Genomic DNA, 15,533 nt, shown 5'->3' on the forward strand with positions numbered 1-15,533 from the left:
ACTGTTGCCTTGCTTTTCTTTCATGGGAATAAGTCTTGGATACAGCGGGGTCTGAGTTTAGACCCAACATTTATTTGGTCCTTCGGAGCCGGAGCCTAACACATTGCATCCACCGAGGAGAGGGAGAGGACGCCACCGCAACGTCTGGGATGATTGACGTAAAGTCCTGGTGTTTTTGGCTTGCCACCAGGCCGGGAAGTTTGCGCCTGACCTCCCCTCGGGATGGATGACGATTGACGGGATCCAGAGACTCTTCCCATGAACGTAAACAAACAGTGAGTACAGAAGGCCTTAGAGAGCGTCTCTATAACCGCGTGAATGAATGTGGGATCCTAGAAACGCGTCACCGTGATTCTGCGTGAAACGTTTGAGTCCCGGGGAGCGCTGGTCACGAGAGCGCACGTGGACCCAAAACAATAGAGAGCGGCTACGGGCTGTGCGTTAAACGTGAGTCCGGGAGCGCGCTAGCCGCGTGAGAGAGACGCAGGCTTCTCCGCCGTTTGGGGCGTAGAGAGTTCTCCGCCGTTTGGGGGCGTGGAGAGAACCTAGGTTCAGAGTCCGGAATCTCCGCCATTTGGGGCGTTGGAGAGTGTCCGAAGGTTGAATTCTCCGCCATATGGGGCGTTTGAGAGTTTTCAACAGAGAGCGCTAGCTGTGCGTGCAGACGCAAGCGATAGGCCTATGTTGTGTGTGTGTGTGCGGGCCAGACGTGGTCTGCGTGAGTGTGGCTGGTTGTTGTCTTGTAATGGAGAATAAAATGTGTAAGTCTGCCTTAGAAGGAGATGTAAAATTTATGCAGAAAGTTTTACCAGGCAGCACGCAGTATGTAGGTTGTTGGCGTAAGAAATATGGATTTGAAGGGACATTAGTGGAAGTTCAGTGTAAAATGCTGGTAGAAAGAATAGCTGTAAGTGTAGCAGGTAAAACAGGTAAAGCGAAGCAGAGGAAGGAATTGCAGTTAGCAGTTGCTAAGTTGTGGCTGGAGCAGGCTCAGAGGAGGAGAGAAGCACAGAATGTTAAAAGAGCAATATTGCAAGCAGTAGTTGTGAAACCTGAGGATGAAACTACAGCTCAATCCACTGCAACTACTCTAGAACAACACCGTAGAAAAGCATTAGGAAGAGCAAGAATGTTAGCAGAAAGTAGAGTCAGAGAAGAGCGTGAGAGAGCAGAAGTGGAGGAGAGATTAAAGGCATATTAGGAGCAGCATTGAGTCCAAGACAGACTAGGCAAGAGAGGAGACAGAAAGGAAAGAAAGTGAACACAAACGTTACAACTACATATCCATCCCTGACACAACACACAAAAAAAAAACCATATGGTGTTTCTGTAACAGAGTGTGAAGATGAAGAAAGTTTTTCTCCTGATCAATTCCGCGAGTGTGAGTGTGTCTGACGTCATGGTGTGTGTGAAAGGTATCCAGCTGGGGCAGACGTGATTCTGCATGTCACCTGCCCAGTGGACAAAAAGAAATAAAATAGTTGTGTGGATGAATGATAGCATGATGAGTGTTTGGTGTTTCTCAGTCTGAAACAGCTGTAATGCTATTTTCTGTTTTGGAGAAAAGTACAGTTAAAGAAATAAAAAACAGAGAGAGATGTGTGTTGTTTTAAGCAGTGATGAGAATAATGGAAGTGTGGTGAGAGATGAACACAAAAACATACTGAAAATGCATTAACCATACTAACCCCACATGCATATACACATACAATGATACTCATGAGACCAGACAGCATCTTAAGCATGAGATTCTGTTTGTCATCTTGTCCAAGTCACTAGTAAGATGAAAGTGATACATAGACTAGTGGACTGAATATTATAGGAGGACAGATGGTTGCATTATAGAGGAGAAAGCAGAATGCTGATGAGAGGTCTTAAATGAGTGAGTTGAGTGAGCTGATTGTGAGTTTCTGGTGTGTGAAGAAGTTTTACCATGGCACACATTTAGTTACATGAGAACTAAAACTTATTATGTGCTAAGACAACAGGGTTATGCTGTATGTTGTGTGTATGGCTGATTGGATGAATGTTTGAGATTAAACTGGCTGTTTGATTTGTCTTTATTACTAAAGTTGAACCTGCCAATTGGGTTGTGACGATTTATCCCCCTGGCATGAAGAACACGTGTCATGACTTAAACAAGGCCTTTCTTTCCATTATTTTCTTTGATTTCTTTTATTTTCTTTCTTTTATTTTGTTACTTTCATGGTGCACTGAAAGTTTTGTTTGATGATCTCTGTTGAGCAGATCTGCACGATTAGAATCGAAGCGTCGTCGAGAAAACTGTTGCAAAGTGAGCTTCCCCAAAATTAAAATGGGCTCTTATTTGGGACAATCAGGAAACAAGTTCCTGTCCAAAAGGATTCAACGAGGAAATCCAGTCTAAATTATTTTTCTTTTTGAAATGACGTTGTTTTGCTGAGCGTGGAAACGAATGCGACGATAATTTCCACAATTAGCAAAAGAAGGAATCACTGAGTGAATGAGTAAGAATTTTAAAATAAATGGGGAACTGACTGACTGACTTAACACCATTGTGTGAAGTCAACCCCCACTTGACAAAGGTGTGGATGCATCTCTGTGTGTGTCTCTGTTACAGGAGCAGAAAGATGATAGCAACATCTGAGGTTGCGTGATGGTTTAACCTTTTAAATGCCATTTTTATGTTTGTGAATCTATCAGAGGTGTGTTATTCATGGGCTTGTGGTACTCACAGAAGTTACTGTGAGAAAGTGTGTACACACCTGCGCAGCGCTAACATTTGCATTTTTTTCTTACAGCATTGCAGTTTTTCATGTGATTTGATGATGTGGTTTTTAGCAGAACAACTGGTGGATGTTTGTTTCTTTATTTCAGGTTTTGTTTTCTTTAAGAGTGCATGTAGCATTCAGCAGAAGTGGACAAGTGACATGAGTAAAACAAATAAGAGATTACGATATTTATGGAATAGTTTATTATGGGCTCATTTGCTGGCCACTTTTGGACCCATAATAATATATGAGTGGAGTGACTTTGCTTAAGGGAAGTCACCGATTACATTAATGTTAACTGAGCACATGGGATGATCCATGTTTGAGGCGAATTATGGTAACAATAGTGATTTAATGATTTGAGAAAACCTGCACATGACACTTGTCTTGCTGATGCTGAATGCTTGTTACCCTTGTGATATACTTGTTTATAAGTGTGAAGTTTGATTTTACTTCCAGATCTTGTTTTCCAGGCCATGATGGTGAGTATGCAGGCTCCTGGTGGAGCCAGTTTTTAAGGCAGGGATCCAGGTTTGGTGAGTTGACGCATGAGAGTGTCCATGCGTCAAGAGGTGGGGTCCAGAAGTAACATTAAACAATGTTTTCTATTATTGTTGCAGTGATTTGTGTGATTAGCTGTTTATTTACAAGTATTAAACCTATGCAAGTGGTGCATCCATGTTCAGATGAGGCTTTGATGGCCTATAAGTGAAGTTCACTGATTACAATGTGGAATAACATTGAGATGTTAAATAATTTGGAATAAATTATGGGAAAACGTAGGAGTTTAATGAGTTTAGAATAAACCTGCAATGATACTTGTCTCTGTGATGCTGAATACTTTATTACTCTTATGATCTACAGTTGGTTGCGAATGTGAAGTTGTTTTAAATTTAAGACTTTGTCTTCTGTGATACAGGAGCTGGGAGTTAAACAAGCTGAACATTTAAGTGCTGATTAATGTTTTTACACAGGGTTACAGCTTGGAGTGAAGCTGCTCCAAGGGACAAACCCTGGAGATTGTTTTAGGGAGACTGTGCAACATTCTTGTACATGTCTCATTGGGGAGTTGACACATGGCGAAAGCCGTGTGGCGAGAGGAGTGTCATTTTTTCAATTTGTAGATGTCGTGAGATGCCATGATGAGAAGGAGTGACTGAGAGGATCGCCCACAAAATGGAACCTGAGGGAGCGTGCCAAGCTCCAAAAAGTGACAGCGCAGAGGAGGTCCAGCGATGGACTTGTGGTTCTGTGAACAGCACAAATGCAAGGTGACTGTAAAATAACTAACAGCACTTTTTCCACAAGTGAAGCCAGTAACTTACTATCCTAAAAGATTAGCTCTAGTTGCTCGTGCTTTACCTCCATGCGTGAGATCAGTATGTGCAGCAGCTTAAGCTGTACAATGTTTCAATAGTTTATTTCACCTTTTGCAATTGTTAGTTCCACACGAGGTAGATGTTTACTATTGCAGACTAAACTTACATTTCTGTCACCTACAAGACACTTGTCTTTAATGTTACTGTTACTCTCACAACCACACATATTACCATAAAGTGGTGCAGAATTCTGAATCTGTCCAACCCTTTTTGCCAACGGAGGAGGGCACTTCTCATGAGTGTAGAGAGCGCGAGGAGAAGACGTGTAAGCTGAGGGATGACTTAATAGATGTGCCACTCGTTGAGGGAAAGGTTTGGTTTGCTGATGGTTTGAGTTTTATAACAGCAGAGGGACAGACTAGAACAGGTTTTACTGTAGCAGACAGTGAGAGAGAGTTATCTATGTAGGACAACTAGCATGTTTCATATTTGCTTGAGCAGCAGAGATGCTAGCTTTAACGGAAGCGTGTAAAGCTGTAGAGAGACAATATACACTGATAGGCAGTATACATTTGCTACTGTACATTTCTTTGTAGTGCAGTGAGTGAGACGAGGTGTGACAACCTCTACAGGGAAACCTGCAGAACACACCAAACTCTTGCAAAATCTGCTGGAGGCAGTGTTATTAACCAGTGGAATTGCCGTTTGTAAATGTGCAGCACACATGTGAGGGAAAGATCCAGTTACATTAGGAAAAGATTTTGCAGATAAGATCGCAAAAGAGGCAGCTGTAGTTAAACATGGTGTTAACCTTTTAGAAATACAGCATCAGCAGACATGCACATCCACTCACCTACAGCAGGAAAACAGTTGTGACTTACAGAGGGAGCAAGCTTGCAGGATGATTTTTTTTTTTATCTGTGTGATACACCAGTACTGCCTGATAATTTGTATAAGACTGCTGCTATTTTGAGCCATTGGCTATACCATGTCTCAAACAGGAGGGAGATGAGCAGTCGTTATACTCACTCTAGGATTATTAAATACTTTAAAAAAAAACTTTTTTGCAGAGAGAACTAATGGAACAGTAAAGTTAAGATTTAGGAAGACAGGCAGGACATGGTTAGACTGTATAGAATAAGTACACGAGGATTACTCCAACAGAGAATGGTCTGACTCTTTGAGATTATATATGGTAGAGCATTTAGAGTTCTAGTCTTCTGTAGTGATGATAGAAAAGCAGAAGAGAGAGCATATTAGCGGATTAGATGCTTGAAATGTTTAAAAGTAAAGTAGTCATGAGAACAAATGATCTGCCAGATGATTCTGTTTCTCCGCAGGAGCAGAGCCTGAAGCCTGGAGATTGGGTGCTGATAAAGGCCATAAAGAGGAAGTGCTGGTCCAGTCCACGGTGGGAAGGTCCTTATCAGGTGCTGCTGACGACGCCCACAGCAGTGAAGATCGCTGAAAGGAACACTTGGATACATCAAGCGCACTGCAAGAAGGTAACACACTTCCTGGCCGACTCTGGGTGATGGTGAAAAGGCCAGTGGTACAAAGGGGGGAGTATATCTCTAGGACCTCTCGTCTCAATCCTGGTGAAGAAACCAACGGATCCTGAACCCAACTTAGAATGGCTGGGAATGTGCTGTTCGCCTTCTTGTGCCTGTGGACCCTGAGTGGGATGACAGGAGCGCATTGGGACAGAGCAAATCACACCCAGTACCAGCATGGGTTTTCAACAACTACTGGTGGCAGTTTAAGAACACAACCGCTCACATAAAGAATGAGACCAATGGTTATGCTTGTGATGCCACTGGCTACACATTCTTCTGGACTGTGGCCCTATAGCATCACTGAGAGCGAGGCAGTTTGTTTGGTTGCTTTAGCAACACATCCAGGAACACTGCCAACTTTTCAACTGCTCTGAACCTGAATGGAAGGTTGATTCACCAGTAGCTGGGAAGGTGAACTGCTCTGGTGAGACAGACCTGCTCATCTGACTCAAAGAATATGACTTGTTGCAGGACATTATACAGCTAAACGAACTGGAAACAGGCCAATTGCCTATGTGTATGAAGGACAATGGATTAGCCCAAGTTGGAGATCAACCATGGAACATGGCAACATCACCTATTCTTTTTGTTTTCTGCAAGAAGGATGTAAACAGAGAAGCCTTTTGTCTACATTTACATCATGAACACTTGAGGTTTTGAGCCAAGAAGATCAAAACAGCTTGATCCAATTTCCTTTACAAAGCTTTTTCTGTGGTGACAACAGGACAGGAGAAGAGTTGTAAATGCAGATAATTCACAAGTTGACTCTAACCCCCACAGGATGCCTACAGTGAGAAGATTTGGGGGGTTGATAGGAGTCAATAAAGAAGGGTGTTGACTTGCTGCAGCTTTGAAGTTAGCTGAGAGCCACATGGACAAACAATAAAGTCAACTGATGCGTTTAAATACCTATGTCTGTATACAGTTGGATTGTAGAGACATATGATTTTTGAGAATGATGATTCTTCTTGTTTGACCTTTGACATTCAGTTGTGTACTTGAAGAAATACATAATGAATTGCACGACAGGAGTAGATCCGCCACAAGGCTGGATAGCTTGGTTACAGTCTGGTCCTTGGTGGCATCTTCTTTTGAAAATATTAATTCCTGTTTTTGAACTGTTGATACTGATTTGCTTATGTATAGGATGTAGTTTACTGTGCATGAATGAAATCTACACTGACACTGTCAAACAAAGGGTGCATAAGTTGAAATTTAAGTATACAATGACAAAAAGGAGGGAAATGTTAAGTCTAATTGTTGAATGTCGCCATTGTGTTTCTTAAATTTGTATAGTCTTAGTTTAAGCAGTAGGATCAAAGCCATTCCTTTGATCCTGACCACCTCTCCAGCCACTCTGTGCTGGGGGAGGTTTTATTGTAGATACATCCTAACTTGAAGATCTGTTTGATGTTTGGTAGAGCTTCCTACCCTTTGTATGGTTTCACTGTGTTATCTTTGGTAAACCATACATTGGGTGTGGGGGAAGACTACCCTCTTTATGACCAAGGATGTTGTTCCTGCTTTTAGGTTTTATGACCCTTTGACCAACACACACACACACACATTCTCACATAACACACACACATTCTCACACACACACACACACACACTCAGTGTATACATTTACATACAGTGCCTTGTCTTTGTAACCAAAGGGGGGTTGCAAGGGGAGGTGTTTTGTAAACTTGTTTGAAGTTTGTCAATAAAAGGCGGCGAGAGGAGGCCACCAGTGTGGTCATTTCAACGTGCTGGTCACAGACGAGAGGCCTCCCTTGCGCAAGAAATCGATCGAACACTGTTGCCTTGCTTTTCTTTCATGGGAATAAGTCTTGGATACAGCGGGGTCTGAGTTTAGACCCAACACTTCCTATCGCAAAAATATAATGGGTTGCATGTGTTGCTCAATGTCAGCATACACACATACCCACCAAAAAGGAATCAGTGTGCGTGGGAGGCTGTCATGGTGAAAAACAAAATAATAAAAGTGTGTCATAATCACCTAAATGTGTGGATGCAAAACCTTCGTACCAAAACGCCAAAATCATCTAGATTCTCACCGAAGCTGTTTACAATTACAGAGAGATACGTTACGCTCGTCTAGACATGAAGTAAATGTGCTTGGCTCGCTGACGGACTGCGATTAATAAAGGAACAATGAGATCTGTTTGGCATGTTTGATATCTACAGTACAGCAGCGGTAACTCCTGCTCGTAGCACAGAAACACATGGACACACTGAAGCTATTATGCAAATATGAGGCTGAGATTCACAGCAATGTGTCTTCATAAGAAACAAAGTCGGTGAAAGGCAAGGAGGCAAGGCAGCAGGTCAGCAGGTGCTTTAAATCACTTCCTGTCGACAAGCTTCCCCGGCATTATTAAAATGTAAAATTAGAGGTAAAATCTTCGCATTTCCTCTTCTTCTAGGTCAAAGGTATTTGATCTAATCTTTCACTTTTGTACCAAAATCATCTTGCAGACATTAAACAGAAGGCTGCAAAGGAACCTTTTAGGTTTTAGCTGCATGCTGATGAACGGGGCTGAAATGATTTGCCAGTTAATGAATTAGCGGATCCATAAAAATGAAAATACACACACTTTATTAAGAACATCTGTTCTGCTGCTCATTAACACAAATAACTAATCAGCCAGTCAAACAGAAACTCAACTCAGTGCATTTAGGCATGTGGTCAGGATGACGTGCTGAAGTTCAAATAATAAATCAAGGCATTTTTCTTCACTCAGAATATTGCTGACTACAACTTTTCAAATTTAAGGATTTTCTACTTATCCTTGAAAATTGAACCATTTGTCAGACCTGCTTGGCATCGTGAAAATTATGACTGCGGCGGCAACAATTTAAATCAACGACATAGCCGAACATTGCGCAATAACAGCAGCACAGTTTTGGTGCTTAAACAACGTTGACAAGTTGATCACCTCAGCAAATGTCGGAAAAAGACTGGAAAATAAACCTACAGCTAATCATCGGCTACTTTTATTCGTGCTTCATTTGAAATTCGTTGCAAAGCCTCTAATGATTCATCAGTGCAAACCGGCAGTGACTTCTTGTGCAGTGGACTCCATCTTGCAGCTGAGGTCATGAAATCGTCTTGAAGGAGGCTTGACTTGGCTGCACGCAATCTAAACTCTCCAGAATTTAGCTTCAGGTTCTGTTGTTGTAACAGTAGAATCAGAACGGTCTGTTCTTGTGTGCATATGGTAAGGCGAGATGCTTTTGGCGTGCGTCACCAGGACAGCGTACTGCCACCACTCATGCGAATGTGAGACCGGTGTTACCAGAAGACATACTTGAACCTGAAGAAATAAACTCCCAAACCTCATCTCCACCCTCCTACAGTCTGTCGCTCCACCGCCATGTGTGCTCTCCTGGCCCGACTGAACCGACTGACCTCCTCTCCTCTATTTGATCTGGCTTTGACCTTCTGTGCATCTGGAGGTGGAAGGATATAACAGCCGAGTTCAGGGCTCAGGGGCACGTTATTACACCGACTTCTCAACGCGCGCGTCGAGCCAGGCCGCCGGCTGTAAATTTAGGACATCAAGACATCGTCAGGCCTCCACATCATGTCATCACCTGTCCGGTAACTATCCAAATCATGGATGAATTATGCCGTGCAGATGTTTTTCTTACGCATCATCATGCGCCACATCTGGCTCAATGGCTTTCACATGAGACTGAAACAGTAAAAAAGACATAATTCAGTTTATTCTGATATGAAACAAAGGAAGGGCAGGCAGTAAAAATTTATCTTTTGCCTCAGTGAGGCCACGGCATGTACTGTTTATGTGCCTGTTACCATGGCCTACTTTTCGTTGTGGTGTCACATTTGATGTGGAGGGTCTAATTGAAAGAAAAAATAAAGTCAATCTATCGATCTCTAAGTGTGTTTACAACAAAGCTCTAAAAATAGGCCCAGCACTAGTGTGACATCTGTGTCATGTGGGTCACATTGATTTGCTTAAGAGAGCTGAGCGACAGAGACGCTTCAAACAAGTCCACAAACACACAGAGACGCATGGTAACATCTGCCCTTATTTTATTTCACAAAAGGAAATAAATATGTGGTTTTGATCAAAACTTTGAGGGAACTAAATTTGTTTTTACGCCATAATCTGGAAAGGGAGGTTGCTAAACAAGATTTTCGTGGAAGAATCAAAGAAATTGAATTGAAGCATTATAGTGGTTAATATATTTGATATGTTGGTCTATTAAAGATAGCCTGTAGCAGTATGGGCATATACTCATCAGTGCATTGACTGTGGGTTATTTGCAGCAGAGTAAGTTAACAACAGGGCAGACAGGGTTACCGAGTGAAACTCACGGCAGCTTGTGAAATAAGTTTTCTCGGGTGGAAAAGGCCAATTTTCTGCTCTGCATTGAAAGGAGGATTTCAAGTTAGGGATTTCTTTGTAAGGTGGGGGACACAAACTGATGGTTTGGTCACCTTTACTATTGTTCGTCCCTCACCTATGGACTTAAACTGTGAATAGTGTACGACTAGAAACCAGGAGTGATTAAGGACCAGCTGAAATGAGTGACTAATTCATTCATTCATTCACGAGGGGTTGTTCTCTAACAGAGTATGTTGAGGTGGTTCAAGAATCTGATTAGAATGAATCTTGGATGCCTTCTAGGTGAGATGTTTTGAGATTCTCCAACTAGGAGACAAGCCCAAGACAAATCCAGGACACGATGGACGGATTATGTCTGCCAACTGACTTTGAAAGGCCTCTATTTTCCCTGTAGCAGCTGAAGGAGGAGCTATGGGGAGGAGCGTCTGGGTCCTAACAAATGCCAAAACATGCTCTGACTAACTGACAACAGCAGGCCCGGCTCGAGTGTCTAAAAAGAATATCAGCTGACATATTGATGGATCATTTTTGGGTTCCAAAAATCAATATAGGCACTAGCATCAGCCACAACTTGGAGTATTGGGCAGGCTCTAAAATAAACACGAGCTCTGTTCAGTAGCTGCCTTGAGGCTTTCAGTCTTATCACATGTTCATTATCAGCAGATGCTGCTTTGGTTCAGTCGTCACTGAATTACTCAAGTTTTCATTTTTCAAATTTTCACATGACAACAACTTAATCTTTTGATTAAGATCAGGAGTTTATTTTAAATAATAAATACTTTTACCGGCATGTTCATGCATCTAACTCTAACCCAAACTCAAAGATAATCATCAATATGAATATGATTTAACGGAAGATACTGAGGCAATTTTTATCAAGCGTTACATCTGCTGTAGAGCGTGGATGTTGGGGTTTGATATGAAGTAATCCAGGAACTGGTTTCCTCTCCCATGGTGGCTGACAGCAGCTGGATCGGACTGATATAGCCCGGCTCTCCAACCAGGAAACCCCAAGGAACTCCCAAACAATTAGCAGGACAGCGCTGTTTGCCTCATTAAAGGCTGGAAGCTGCCAACACGAACCAGCCTGTAATAATACAAGGCTACAGACGAGGCGATCCGGCAGCGAGATATCCAGCAGCCTCGCTGAACGAAGGGAATACGTCAGCTTGGAGAGTTGCGCTGATACAATGAGAAAAAAAAAGTTGGGGGGCAGAAAACACCACGAACCCTCCCCCAGTTTACTGCCACGTCAAATCCAGGCCACAAGCCACAAGATGTTCTTGGCCCACATTATGAGGCTCCTACTGGGTTACTGCAAGTCAGTCCCACAGAGCGGTTCTTTAGTTCACCACAGATTCAGCCAAGTTTTTCTTTTAAACTCAGGTATTATTTAAAAATGTCTGAACAATAGATTACTGGAAACTTTTTATGTCTAAATAAAATAGAATTACAGAAAGGGAGAGGAAACCGTGATCTTGTATTTATATCCTTTGTCAAATTTTGGTTGTCGACATTTTCGCCAAATGTTGTTAGTTCAAATGTGGAATCGTCTTTAGCCATGCCAGCAGCAGCCTCGGAGGAGGCTGAAATATCTCAAGAGCTCTTGGACAGATCGCCTGTAGATTTCTTGCAGGCAGTTATGGCCCTCGTAGGAAGAGTCTAACAGACTCCGGCGATGGCCTGACTTTTTATCTACTGTCACCGTGAGATTGATATTTTTGTTTTTTAGTGAAAATGTCTCAGGAAGGAGGAGATTGATGCTATCGGGGTGAATTTTAATAACATGGTGATCTCTCACCATGTTCTCTGATGACTCTGCAATAGTCGGCCTCATCACTGATGGGGACGACAAGGAGTACAGAGGTCTGACCCAAACTGTATATAGTATTTTATTTTATTCTATTCTGTACAGTTGTGTACTGTATTTATTCTTATTGCATTCTAATTTTTGCCTCATAACTTTTGCACTGTCCACTTCCTGCTGTGACAAAACAAATTTCCCACGTGTGGGACTAATAAAGGTTATCTTATCTTATCTTATCCAGCAAAGTCACAAAGATTCGTTTTTCTGGTATCTAAATCCAAGTATCTGTAAAACCAATAACATTCCTCTAAACCTCAGCTGCACTTTGCATTTAGTGCCGATCAATAAATGTTAGTTTGTCTCTGCACACGAGACAGAAAAAAGGTTGGATTCATCTTTCAGTATAACTTAGGCAAAGGAGAGAAAAAGCAATTACAGCAGCAAATAGACTGCATTCATACAGTGCTTTAACCTAAAAGCTCATCAAAAGGACACATATGTAAATCCAGTGTCTTTTACACTGTAGCTTCAATGCTTCTTCTGTCACACACACTGATTCCCAGCAACTTTTTAGACCGTAAAGACCGCCTCTTCAATTATAACTGCCCTACCAAATTCGTAAAGTAGTCTCTACATCTATTTTCACTCGTCTCCATCACCTCAGGCAGGTATTCAGTGCATAGAATCACCTGGTAATCTAATAAACTGTTTCTGGACTGCAGAAGGACACCAGGGCACTCACTCCACATGACGAGGAAAGGTGCAGTTTTGCAGGCGACAGTATTAACCGCTGCACCAAACTTTACATAATTAAGATAAATCTTTACCCTGGGACTTTTCCACTGCATTACAGCATATTTTGTGTGTGCTTTTTATTGAGTTTAATGATGCACCAGTAAATGAGCAATGAGTAACACATGGCAGATGTGAATATTGGTGAATAGAGCACAAACAAATAAAAAGAAAGCTAACAATTCCTTCTAAACATAATAAAATTTGTAAAACTGCCTTTTACTGTATAAAATTGAGTGATTTAACAGAGTCAGGTATGACTCACAGATTTATTCCAAAATATTTTTCCTCTGATAGCCTAAATCTCTGGTCATCAATTGTACATTTCTGACATCTAACAAGCCACAACACGCCATAAAAAGCATTTCATAATGCGCTGGCTCACATCGGGCTCAAATGCTTTGCTCGTGTTACCTCACCACTGACAAAAGTGTTGGACACACTACTGTGCAGTATAACATATGGCTTTCGCCACCTCATCCAGACTCATTCTGAGCTAAAGGGAAGCATGCAAACCTCTCCAGTCAGCAAGTTTTATAGCAGTGTGGCAGACCTCCATCTCCCTCAGCAGCACCCTGCAGCCTATACTGTACCTTTGGCTCCAGACTACGCGAGTCAGACTTTCCACGAACAGATATGTTTGTGGCCTCTCGGGGGACGGTGTGAAAAAATGCGCAGCAGAGGGGGGTCCTGATGAATATTAGAGGCTGTGCAAACACGGATAACAAGACGAAAACAGTACCAGTGGAAGAGGGAGACGAAAACCACCTGTGCCACTTTCAGTTAAAAATGAAGCATAGTGTGGCTGTTTAACAGGATAAGTGTTTAAATTTCTGTGAAATTAAATCAAATTGAGCAAAGACTACTCGTTACATACTAAAAAAAATAAAATCTACCCGCGATCATATTTCAGAAAGGACTCTGTATGAGCAAAAAAGCCTCAGATACGGATGTCTGTGGTTTAACAAGCACGCTCGACATCACACCTGAGCGAGGCCGTAAAGCTGTATCAAACCATGCCAAAGGTTTAATGAAGTGAGAAGCCACAATAACGAAGGAATGTTTAGCAAAATTTCCCTCAATTTGCCAGCGAAAACACGTCTAACAAGGATACCCTTCAGGAATATCCATTATGACTGTGATGGCGTAGTTAAATACTTTGATTTCATTAACTACACCTGGCTGGAACGTTAGAACCTGAAAAAAAGCACATTAACAAATCAAATCTGGAGCTCCAGCCTGCCAAATATTACCGCAGACGGGGTAAAGAAGTGATAATGTATTTATCCAGACTGTTCGGAGGAAGTGGCATGAGAACAGTCTGAGTGCCGCAATCTGAGGCCCAACAACAGCATCTCACTCTCCATCATCACAAAGCTCGGCCAGACGATTCAGCGGGGGCTCTGGTGATGGATCAAAGCTGCGCTGCTCCGTCTGCTGATAGCTGCTGGTTAGTGTTTCTTCATCTACTGAACTCTTTCCGCTGTGGACCTTACACACAGCCACAAACTGGGGTTTTTTTTCTGCCCCGAGGAAGATCACTTATCCAATTTATTTCCAATCACCACAATGCAGCGCACAAAGCCCCCAAAACCTCAGTGGTGAGCGCAGAGGGCCAGAGCAGTGAGATCACAGAGTTAGTGCTACTAAAATCCTGCCTTCTGTGACATAAATAAAGGGCGATGCAAAAAGGGCATTTATTTTTTCAGTGAGGTTTGAGCCGAATCGTCTTATTCTGTGTTTAAAGTCAATTATATCAAATTCTAGACCACCAGAGCTTAGGCAGCGAAGAAAGAAATACTTTAAAGCATTGCAACAGCAGTGATAAACATCTTGGCACACCGTCTCGTCACTCCCACTACCATCTACTGCCTCAGCAGGCTGTAACTGACACAAGCTGTAACAGTGCGGAAGTACTGCCCAAAGTGAGAATTTAAATATTTCTTTCATAATTTCGACGCTGATACGTGGATCTGAAATTTGGATTTCTTTTATTTTTTGTAGACATATAAGCAGGATGTTTTGTAGTGGACATAAAAACTTATTACACTTCAGTTTTGTACTGATTACCCAAAGAAAAATAGCTGGGTTTGGCTAAATGTATCTGTGGGGCCATTGGTGGATGTTTTTTGGGCTGTACTGAGGATTGACAAAGTGCAGTTTTACACCACGTGAGGGGACCTTGAGAAGAAGCCAGTGCATGTCAGTGATTGCATGCAGTAGCACGCTGCTGCAGTGGACAGCTCTACTGCCTTTCTGTGTTGACTATACATGCTGTCTGTGTGGCTGTATGGATTTCCTCTGGGGTAGACGTGTCCTGTGATGGACTAACACCCTGTCTGGGGTGTACCCTATGACAGCTGTGATTGACTCAAACACCCCTGCCACCATAAGTTGGCTAATCGGTTAAGTAAATGAATGTAAGAATGTCACTCTGAATATACTCCCAGATAAGTGGGGACTTCCAGTTCAGTGCAGTTCAGAGCACATTGCAAAATTAAGCTCGTGTAACAGAAACGTGGTTATAAAGGCCACGTGCCGAAAAGGCTTAAGTGCATTTTTACTGTGATGTGAACTAATAATAGAAGATTTTTGTCCTGATGTTGTCTGTTGCAAAGCTCTTTGGCTGAGAAATAAGGGATTAAAGGAATTCAAGCAACTCAGAGGCTAACAGAGACGTTCTTGTAAGTCAGCTGTGTGTAGACCATCAAATGCAGATTTGGCTTAAACAGAGATCAATATAGTTAATTGTGAAGAGGAAGAAGCATAAAAAAAATCCATCACAGATTAAAAAAAGCACTAACAATGGCTGCTGTTGATCATTGTCATTATTTTTAACACTGTTTCACTTCGCTACAAAAATGTTCTTTGTCTCGTATGACTTCTACCTTCTCTGCAGCTAAGCTAAGGCCCCAGTCACGCTAGAGGAA

At 42.2% G+C, this 15,533-nt stretch overlaps 1 protein-coding gene across 3 annotated transcripts in view; it reads right to left on the reverse strand.

Annotated features, from left to right (window-relative positions):
- Positions 1–15,533, reverse strand: part of nfatc1 (nuclear factor of activated T cells 1) — a 62,858-nt gene that overhangs the window by 10,694 nt on the left and 36,631 nt on the right. Inside the window, exon 10 of one of the 3 annotated variants that reach the window (XM_004569239.4) lies at positions 7,950–9,326. The exons of the other annotated variants lie outside the window; for them this stretch is intronic. Coding sequence (XP_004569296.3) covers positions 9,307–9,326 — 20 coding nt within the window. The 3' untranslated portion in view covers positions 7,950–9,306. Of the gene's footprint in view, positions 1–7,949; positions 9,327–15,533 lie in introns of those variants that run through there. 3 annotated transcript variants of the gene reach the window in all.

Source organism: Maylandia zebra, linkage group LG22, assembly GCF_041146795.1.
Source record: "Maylandia zebra isolate NMK-2024a linkage group LG22, Mzebra_GT3a, whole genome shotgun sequence".
NCBI lineage: Eukaryota > Metazoa > Chordata > Actinopteri > Cichliformes > Cichlidae > Maylandia > Maylandia zebra.